General features: G+C 35.7%; 1 protein-coding gene across 8 annotated transcripts; it reads right to left on the minus strand.

Moving 5' to 3' along the window:
• Positions 1-1,557: 1,557 nt before the first annotated feature.
• On the minus strand, positions 1,558-8,110 carry LOC122094681 (type I inositol polyphosphate 5-phosphatase 10-like). 8 transcript variants are annotated; one of them, XR_006144960.1, is made up of 13 exons: positions 7,741-8,110; positions 7,263-7,294; positions 6,967-7,045; positions 6,129-6,191; positions 5,968-6,049; positions 5,730-5,834; positions 4,803-5,382; positions 4,254-4,447; positions 4,021-4,129; positions 3,696-3,844; positions 3,399-3,615; positions 2,509-2,631; positions 1,558-1,795 (listed from the first exon to the last, which is right to left on the minus strand). XR_006144960.1 is itself a non-coding variant. In XM_042665266.1 (12 exons), the coding sequence occupies exons 2-11, from the start codon at positions 7,290-7,292 to the stop codon at positions 3,405-3,407; spliced, it is 1,602 nt and encodes a 533-aa protein (XP_042521200.1). In that variant the 5' UTR covers positions 7,293-7,294; positions 7,741-8,110; the 3' UTR covers positions 1,558-1,795; positions 3,399-3,404. The 8 variants fall into 8 exon arrangements, 6 of the variants coding, with proteins under 6 accessions (XP_042521200.1, XP_042521199.1, XP_042521198.1 ...); XR_006144959.1 differs by having other exon boundaries at positions 2,509-3,615; positions 7,741-8,109; XM_042665266.1 differs by lacking the exon at positions 2,509-2,631.
• Positions 8,111-9,717: the final 1,607 nt, after the last annotated feature.

Consider the following 9,717-nt stretch of genomic DNA (forward strand, 5'->3'; position numbering starts at 1 on the left):
CACTCATCCAACAGTTGGTGAGTTGAACACACATCCCCAGATGTTGGAATGAGTGTCCAAGCTTTCCCAACAATTAGACGCCCAGGTAATTGGAGAAGAGCTGAATCCACTCACTTCATGAGAATGTGGCCAACATTTTAAAGGCGGTGACAACCGAATTTCAATCTCTCATCCTCATAATTTTCTTATATAAAAGAGAAAGAAAGAGTTGGTGGGTTTATTATACACTATCTTCTTTCTCTTGTTCTAGTTTTTGTGGGCATGAATCAGTGCTCTCCTTATTCAGGTGAGAATATTATATATATAAAAATCAATCTATTATTTTTTTGAATTATTTTGTTAATCAAAGTGGGTTATTTCTCTTGATACTTGGTAACCTTTAGGCTGACTAAAGAGAGTTGTAATCTCATTATTTCTCGTAGTAAAATTTTTATCTGAAGTAGGTCCCATGATTTTTCTATTTCACCTTGGATTTTTCACGTAAAATTGACGTATCTTTTTGTAGTTTGGACTGAATTTGATTTGTCTATATTATTAGTTTTATGCATAATATATTGTTGTGCATCTCCATCAATTTGCACACAGGTGAAAAGAGTTTAATTGTCTTTCCTAAAATTGTCTTCATATTTTCTGATTTTGGTAGATCATTTTGTGTCTTAAGAGTTTAATATGTTTTTCGTGTTATTGTTATAAAAAATTAGAGTTGAGTTGCAAATTAAATTATTAGTTTTCTTGTATTTTGGAGTGTTAGTAAATTTGGGGCACATCAGCAATAATAGGTTCATTCAAACTTTGACTTCTTTCTATTTTGTGGTAGTTAATTGCTTGTTCTCAATGTTGAGTAGATCTTAGGGTGTTGTTTTGGTTTCTTATGATTAACACAATTTTTTATTGCATTTCCATCAATTTTTGAGCATTTGTATAACAATTTAGGTTTTTTTTGTCCCATTGTTTGTCCCATTTTTTCTTGTATCTTCATAAATCTTATTCTATAATTTCATAGGTGTTTTTGGAACTTTTCATTGGATATTTGACCCAAACAATCTGGTTGGACTGATTTTATATTGGTCTAAATGGTTTAATTTGGGTCCTAGACTATCATCTAGGTTCTTGAGAGTAGTTATAGAGATGTTATCAGTCACTGCTGTCAACTACCTCAAGGCAAAGTTGGAGTCTTGGGTAGGGACAAAGTGAGCCCAAATCCCACCCCTCTTTTCCTTGGGCCTTGCTTTAGGTACAAATCACTTTTTGGACTATGCAGCAAAGCAACAAATGGATCATCCTCATGCAGTTGGCCTACATATTAGTCTTGAACAACAGCTTTTGACAATACATGGTGTGTCTCTAGCAAGTCATTGATAATATGGCTTATAACCTGCATATGAAATTGGAAGTATAATTACTTCAGAAGCATCAATGAGTTTAGCAAGAAAAGTAATGTAAAAATGGGGCTTATTCATATTTCTAGTGATCTGGTACTAGTGAAGCTGTTCAATCACATAATGCTTTCTTAGTCATATAATTATGTATCTATGCATTCTTGAAACCTTAAATCAGTAACCATAACAAACACTTTGTTTCAGATTCATTCAGCTCTATGAAACTGTTATGTGCTTTCATCCAATATACATCAATTTTTTTATTCCAAGAACTCCATAAAAGAATGAAAGTAAATGAGAAAAATCAAAAGATGAATTTTGTTAGTCCTAATCTCTGTCCTTCATCTGGGGTTGGATGTCTTGTGATACCCCAAAGAATAATAGTCACTACCTTTCCATGAAGACTTTGTCTTGACCTGCAAAGAGCATGCAAAGGAAAAGAGAGCTTAATTAATTAGTATAATATCAACCCAGTGAAAACCAATAGTGTAATGGAAACAGCTATTGGAATTCGCCCTTTCATGATGGTTTCCATTGGAGATGATCAAACCCTTCTACTTGCCATGTTAAATGATGATGTAGACAATTTAAATCTCCATCAATAAGGGTCTCTGGACTCGCAATGGCCATATTTTGCCCCATTTTGCTGTTCAATATTGGCTACCATGTAATTGGCTCATTAATTGGCTCATTACCCTTGTAATAGCAGCTTTTGAGGTTTGAAAATTTCAGTTCCAAAATGTTCCACATAAGAGGGCTAACTTCAGCCAAATGTACAATTCTGCGTCTATTTATGTATGGGACTAAGAACATCACCGAATGAGATTGGTTTCAAGTAGATGATGTCCTAGTGGGGTTTAATTCAAACATTATCCTTCTGTCCTAGTTCAGGTAGTGAACCTATGTTTTAGTAATCAAAAGACTCTGAATTACAGAGTCTATTACTAATGATCTTGAGTCAATACAAGGGACTTCAAATCCCTATGTTGGAACCATTATCAGTCATTAGAAGTTTACAACTTGGATTTAGTTGCTAACTTTATGCTGATGCCCCCTAACTAGGTAAGGGAACTTGTCTTTTGTAACTTTTTTTTTTTTTTTAAGAGAATATGGTGCAGAAAATCAATACCTCTCACACCTTAGAACAATATGCCGTACAGGTTGAATAATGACCCACAACATTTCTGTGCTCTTCGCCTCTTCCTCTTAGAGGCAATCTTCAATCAGCAAATTTCTATTTATATAGCTAATGCTATTGGTTTACCACCCGCAATGAAAATGGGAAAAAGGATAAAAAGCTCATGAGATATTCACAGTTCTATAATCACAAGTAGAAGAAAAGAAGCTTTAAAATGAAATAATAGATCACCAAGCGGGTACTCAGTTGGCAGGAACCAACACCTCACATTTAAAATAGGTCATGAGTTCAAATCTAAACTGTTGAAGAATCCTGCAAACAGAGTTGACAGCTAGGATATATTGAAATAAATGATCAGTTTAGGCTTGACTTTCATCTTAGATCATTACTGATCAATGATCTATCTTGGAATAGCCAATTGAAACCATTATGTTGTTACTTTTCTTATGGTGGTTCATATGTTTTTACGTATGTTCAATGCGTGGAAACAAGCATGCCATGGTCTTGACTAGTATAGGATTATAGATGAGATAATCAAGAAAATATGATAAAGATGAAGCCTCAAGACAAAAATACTGTAAATATTCCCCCAGAAATATGTACATGAGACGTAAAGCTGATCAACCTAAACCCTTTCAATTATGCTGTGACGGAACCTTTCTCTTCTTTTCTTCCCAAACAATCAAATGTAACTGATAGGTCAGATGACTGTGATCTTTGATCACGTTAACATTGTATAACTTCATTCATAAGAACCTTTTCCCATCTCTGATGGGTGTAAAGTCATCCACATGTAGGAGTTCATTCCCTAAAATCTTCTTTCTATGAAGTCATAAAGACTATTATGTAGATTGTATAGCTACTGTATGTTATGAACTTACACATTGTTAACTTGAGTATCTAGTTGTTGGAGGTAAGAGCTCTTCAATTTCCACTTTCATGTTAGAGCTAGATACTGCTTTTTTTGATTTTCCATCAAGAACAGCAACCTGCACCTCAAAAACTGCACAAACTGGCCTGTGATCGGAAAACCTTGACTCCCCACGTATGTAAGACAGTTGCTTTATCCCATTCCCATGCCATAGTATTCTATCACACCTGTATCAGTTGTAACTGCTCAGATTTTCTTCAGGTACGATTTTGTGTTTTAAGAGGATAAAAATGGGATTATAACATACCATGCAGGAGTTCTCCTTTTCTTCTTTGATGTTACAGTCTCTCCAGCATAAGCATCTGAGTTATTAGAGTATTTGTATGTAGGAGGGAAGTAGATTTTCCCCTCCTTCCACCCTTCAAACACTCGTCCTCCTTCCCGTTCAATCTTGAGCTATAAGAAAAACAGACAATGCATCAATACATTATTGAAGAACTTAATCATTAGTTATTTCAAAAGTTAATTTTTAGAAAATCATTGATTTCCAGGTACAAGAAAGGTAGAAAAATAGAACCATGCTCAAAACTTCAACTCATATCAATGTTGGAGCAAGGATAAAGCATAACCACCTGATCCTTCTCAAGAAGGGCATCCCAATCATTGTTCTCCAGCAGTTTCCGAGTTTCTGAGTAGCTCAAAGCAATCCGGTAATTCAAGTCCCCTAACCAAATTACCCGACTGCCACAGTAGTCCCCCACCCCCCAAAAGAAAAAGGATATAGCATCAGTTCAGAAGGCCCAGTCAGAGATATGTAAAATTACAGTGAATTCTTTGATAGATTCAAGAATGAAAAAATACGCACTCATGTTCTATAATTTTCTCAGGGATCCTATTACAGAGTGCTTTACAGATTTTTCGAAATTGGGTGTTTTTCTGTATCTCTATGACATCAGAATTTCTTCTAAGCTCATCCCCTTCTTTCTCTCCCGAAGCCAGGTGGCTGCAGACAAAGCAGAAGCTTGTTTGGTGCAAAGAAAAGCTAACAGAGATACACCCCTGCAACCAAAGAACAGAAGGATGAGACCATAGAAAGAGAGTTTCACATTTGACCATTATGTTTGTGTGTGACTATATGGCAATGGAAAGAGCAAAGGAATATAGTGAAAACACATTATGTTGGTAAATGCACAATCTATTCTAATTTTCATCGCTTCTGTAGTTTTGATGTTCATCCTCATCATTAAAATGAAGGATTGGGTAATCTTTGTCCTGCTACATGTGATCTTCACAATTTTTCTAAGAGGAAAAGAATCTGAAGAGGTAGTAGCAATTTAGTTGCATATGAAGTTATCTTCACTTCTGGGTCAAAGCTATGTCAATGCATTTATATAACAATAAAATGAATACTTACCTTGTTACCAAGGTACCCCAATATTCCACGCCCAACACAGGAGAGTCTCAAATGTCCAATGTGCTGTGCAAGTTCCTTCTTTGCCCAAACAGTGAGAAAAATTCCCACCATCTGTTTGCTGGCTATGAGGCTATACTTCAGCTGGTTAGTGGTGATCTCTGTCATCACAAAACTATTTGAACCATCGTCCTCTTCTGAAGAAGAATCATCTTCACCAAGATAAGCTTCTTGGCATCCAAAACAGGAGTCCTTACTATTTTTCCTTTCCAACTCAGAAGGGCAATTGCATGTCTTGAGGCGTCTTTTTTTCTCCGTCCTGAAGCTTCTACTAACCTTTTTAAGAGAAGGCTTCTGGAAGAACAGTAAACTACCATTAGCCTTCAAATCTTTGGAAATTGATTTCCTGCTGGAAGCTTGAGAAGGAGAGAAGTAGTCAGGTTGGGGGTTTGGACCATTGAAGGTATCGACTCCTGAAGTTTTATTAAGGGACTGGTTGATGAGAGCTAGCCATTTTGCTGGTGGTTCATTGTCTTCTATAACTAGCACATTTCCAGCATTCAAGGGTACTATTTCCTGAAAACTGATATACAAAGAAGTAGAATACAACCAAAGTAAATCACTGCTCAATCTGAAGTTTTATGTATTTTCATTACATCAATAGGAAAGCAAGACCTAATTAAAACAAAAAATCTAAGCGCAAAATTTAAGAGGTAAAAAAGTGAAAACTTTTAAAGCTATTTTTAATTTGGTAGTAAAAACCTAAAATTTAAAAATGGAATGACATCAGGTTGTATCAATCAGTTGGAATATGATGGATTTCGCACAATTCAGCTAGTATTTAAATGAATTTAAAGCTTCAATTCATGATAACAAATCTTTATAGTGAGAAACTACGCAAACTAAATCTACAAGCAGAAGAATCCATACCCCAAAACATAAATGTCTGATGGATCCTCCACTTGAAGAAAATTGTCAAGATTCAGGTCACTGTGAGGGGATTTTCCACCTACATTCCAAGTTGCTACAAAAACACTGAAGGAAAAGAAAGAGGATAAAATTTAGAAAAAAGAAAAAAGAAATAAATAAATAAAAGGTATAAAGTGAATATAAAGCCATTTCAGTTGCAAGAGGACTCAGAAGAGGAAAATCAACACCCTCAAAATACCGTAAGGTTTGAGCATCTGAAACATTTTCCATTGAAGATCGGGGGCTTCTGAATTTCAAACTCCCAAGCCTTGAAGTAGATTCTTCAATTAAAAAGCAAGCGAAAGAGATAAGGAAAAGAACAAACAAAAGATGACTACAGGATAATACTGCAATCTATACCTGAAAAGCTTTCCTTGAGGGCTGTCTGTGTGCCTGAAAATGGTGAGCAGCTTTCAAACTCCACTGTATGTTTTCATAGGAAACATAAGTTGAAAATCAGAAGCAGAGAAGACGGGACAGAAACAGAGGATATAAATAATCTTTTCCATATTATTTTAGATAGAAAGACAAATAGGAGAAGAAAACTATTAAGTACCATTCTTGCGTTCCAATTTAACACAGATAAAGTGCCAAAAATGTTGCTTTCCTTTCGTTTTCATTTAAACTTGGTGTTTTCTTCCTTCTATTTCTTTTTGTCCTATTCTATGTCTGAAAGGGAATAAATCATTTTGTCACTCAAAGGAAAGGATGACAATTTCTTCAATAAACAAAGCTGGGGCCGATTTCACTTGGTTCCAGAACTGAGATGGATCACTGTAACAAGTAGACATCAAGTTTTCATTTTCATGGAAGCCAATTTCTTTGTAAGTTTGGTAGGAAGCCCAATCCTGTCTGTCCTATAAGAAAGGACCGTTCTCCTGACCACGAAAAATCAAAAAGTTTCTCATATTTCTTCCCATTAATCATTCAAATTTTGTCCCAAGAAATCCCTGATTCAAACATATCCAGAAGGCCAGTTCTTCTGCCCAAATACAGAGTTTTTATCTACTGAAAGAAAAGGACCTCTCTTTAACCGGTAAAACTCAAATCTGTACTCAGTTGATAGATCATGGGTGAAAGGGGAGGGGGAACCAAAGAAACTGAAGAAGAAACTTTGCCATGTATCCAAATAAACCAAGATTTTTGTTGGATTTAAGAGAAGGACAACATCAAGAAGAAAGAAGTTGCCAACACTTACCAGAGGAATCAGTTGAGTATTCTTCCATCTTCTTCATTCCTTTCTTCTCCCACGTTCCAAACATTTTTGGCAAATAAAACTGAAAAAAGCATAAAAAATAAAAACTTGGGATTAGTGGCATGAACCCATCATCAAGCAAATTTGGCTAAACCGAGTAAAGGTTCCCCAAGTTATGATCCGTTCAAAAGACGAAAAGAATAAAGAAGGAGATTAAAGCCATGAAAGAGAAAAAAAAGGAAAAAAAAGAATTTTCCAGGCATTAGAATCAAAATAAATGAAAAAGGGAATCACCAAACCTTTTTCCTTTCGTCACTGCCAAGCATCATCTCTTCAATTCCAGATGCCAGAAAAAAAAAAAAAAAAAAAAAAAAAAAGAAAAAAAATTCTCAAATCAACCCAAATGGCGCCAACCTAGAATCCTGTTGCATCCACAAATGAAATGCAGGGCCAGAAAAAGGGTAATTTCTTCTCATTCAAATTCTTTAAAACCAGACAAAGAAGCAAAACCCATATACTAAAAACTCAATAAGAACTGAAAAGATCTATGAAAAGAGAAGAAGGTTTTCATGCATGATATGGAATCAAGCAAACATTCATGCGTAAAAGTAACGAAAACCCATCAACCAAAACGAACAAAAACTTACAAATCCAGAGAGATTTGTCAAGTTAGACAATACCAAATGCCGCCCATTTTGCCCCCAAGACGAAGAAACTAAGAGAGAGAGAGAGAGAGAGAGAGGGGAATCTAAAAGCAGAGAAAGAATAAGAAGAAACCTGCAACATTCGTTGTCTAAGACTCCATGTTCTGTCTCCCTCAAACAACCGATTCTTCAATTAAAAGTTGAAGGTCCCATTCTGAGTGGAAGATTTCAAGTGTTAAGATTTCAGCTTTTTGTTCAAAACCATTGAAAGGTACAATGTGGGGCAATCAACAGTGGAAGGAACTTCTGGTTCTGGGAGTTCCAAACCATTTCTCCCCAGTCCCAACAACTCTAAAATCCATTGCAAACGCCGTTACGTCGTTGGAAACGCCGTTATGTCTTCTGGGTTCTCCTTGTTTTCTTCTCCTGTGGGACTTCTAAACTATTTCAGATTGAAAATCTCTTCTCTTTGGGAGTTTGATTATGAGATTTTTTTACTTTCCTGTTGACTTCTTCGTTCTATTCCTTTTGTGGGTGGTTTACATAAAACCCAGCTTTGCAATTGTCCACACGAGGTTTCTCGAAAATACAAAACCCCCCAAAAAGGGTGGAAGATTCGAAGGCAGAGACTCTGGAGAGAGCTTTTTTCTGGGGACTTGTTTGGTCCTTTAAACTTGATTGTTTGGTCCTTCCAACTTGAAGCAGTCTTCCAACTTTCAATGGGTGTTGTCTAACACTGTGGGGGACTAAAACATCACCACAATGATGTGGAGTTAACAACTATTTCGTCAATAATTTCTTTTTTTAATGTATTATTTAAGGGAAGATCATCAATGAGAGATCTGCCGGCTGCTTGTAATTTGAGTGAGGGTTGTTTTTCCATTTGAAAGCCAATCAATCAGAGGTTTGATCCTATGTGGTGTAACAGGGTGTTCCATGCATATCTAACATTCAAAAATGTATTGGGATGCATGTTATCGTTTTATGCTCTGTATCTAAGCATTTTTTCCTGCTGGATACGCGTCAAACACCCTGTTACGCCATGGAGGAATTCAGTCTAATCTCCATTTTGGTACTTATAATATAAGGGGTAAAATTTCTGCATATTGTTAGTGTGTAATTTCGAACTTTGAAAGAAAATATTACTGAAAAATGCTGAAATAAGAAGGGGTACATAAGACATTTTATTGGGGGTTACTAAAGTAATTTGAGTCTTAAAAGGGTCTGTATGCAAATATTTTACTCATAAGTGTGATTTATTTTTCTTCTTCATGATTGGGATGAATTTCTGTACATCAGCTTGGAATCAGATTAATATCCTGCCCAAGCTTGTATGGACATACTAATAATTGACACTGAGTGGGAAAACTACTCCCTCATGAAGGGGTGGTTTGCCCATTCATTCACCACCTATAATTAGTAACTGAAATCTTTTTGGGTTGGTCAATAACTAATAGTTTGCTTAGATATTTATAGTAAAAGAAAGCATGCCATAGAGGCCCAATTAGATCAAATACCCTGATAATTATTGTTACCTGCTCTGCACATTTGCTATACTAGAAGAGATGATGGCGCTTGAAGGGAAAGAAAGCAGGCTGGCCAGGTAATTAGGGCTGGTAATGAGTCATTTCATGTCATCAATCACTGGGTGTAAAGGATCAGATAGCTTTTGTTTAAACCATTCAGGGTAAGCCAACTGTAATGTAGAGATGAATCAAGCTACCAAATCCTTCTATAATTTTTGTGCAATTCTCTGAGGGAATTGTTATGGGAGTGTTGAATATGAAAGATTTCTTAGGCTACGTTGGGTAGTCATTCAGAAAAATGTCTCTATGGGAACAAAAAAATGGAATAAAGCGTTTGGTGTCAATTTAGTGTTTTTTGATTTTTTTGAAATGAAAAAAAAAAATATGGTGGAACGATGAAACTTTATTCCGTCATTATGATTTCGTTCTAAATAAAAAAAAAAAAAAGAGAACGACTAGGGTAATCGTACTTGAAACAGGTTCACCAAACACTATTTTTTTGTTTTAAAATGGCATTTTGACACATAAACTGAAAATTCTATTTTTTAACCGAAAACGTTGTTTCTGGCAATGAATGACTACCA

This window comes from Macadamia integrifolia, chromosome 12, assembly GCF_013358625.1.
Source record: "Macadamia integrifolia cultivar HAES 741 chromosome 12, SCU_Mint_v3, whole genome shotgun sequence".
Classification (NCBI taxonomy): domain Eukaryota; kingdom Viridiplantae; phylum Streptophyta; class Magnoliopsida; order Proteales; family Proteaceae; genus Macadamia; species Macadamia integrifolia.

What these genes read in the sequence shown, in the direction of transcription:
- LOC122094681 (XM_042665266.1), bottom strand. Translation starts at nt 7,292, where the DNA reads ATGATGCTTGGCAGTGACGAAAGGAAAAAG. An exon ending in TCAGATGCTCAAACCTTACG is followed by an intron (nt 5,835 to 5,967) that starts GTATTTTGAGGG and finishes CTTTTCCTTCAG; the next exon opens with TGTTTTTGTAGCAACTTGGA. An exon ending in TCAGACATTTATGTTTTGGG is followed by an intron (nt 5,383 to 5,729) that starts GTATGGATTCTT and finishes TTTGTATATCAG; the next exon opens with TTTTCAGGAAATAGTACCCT.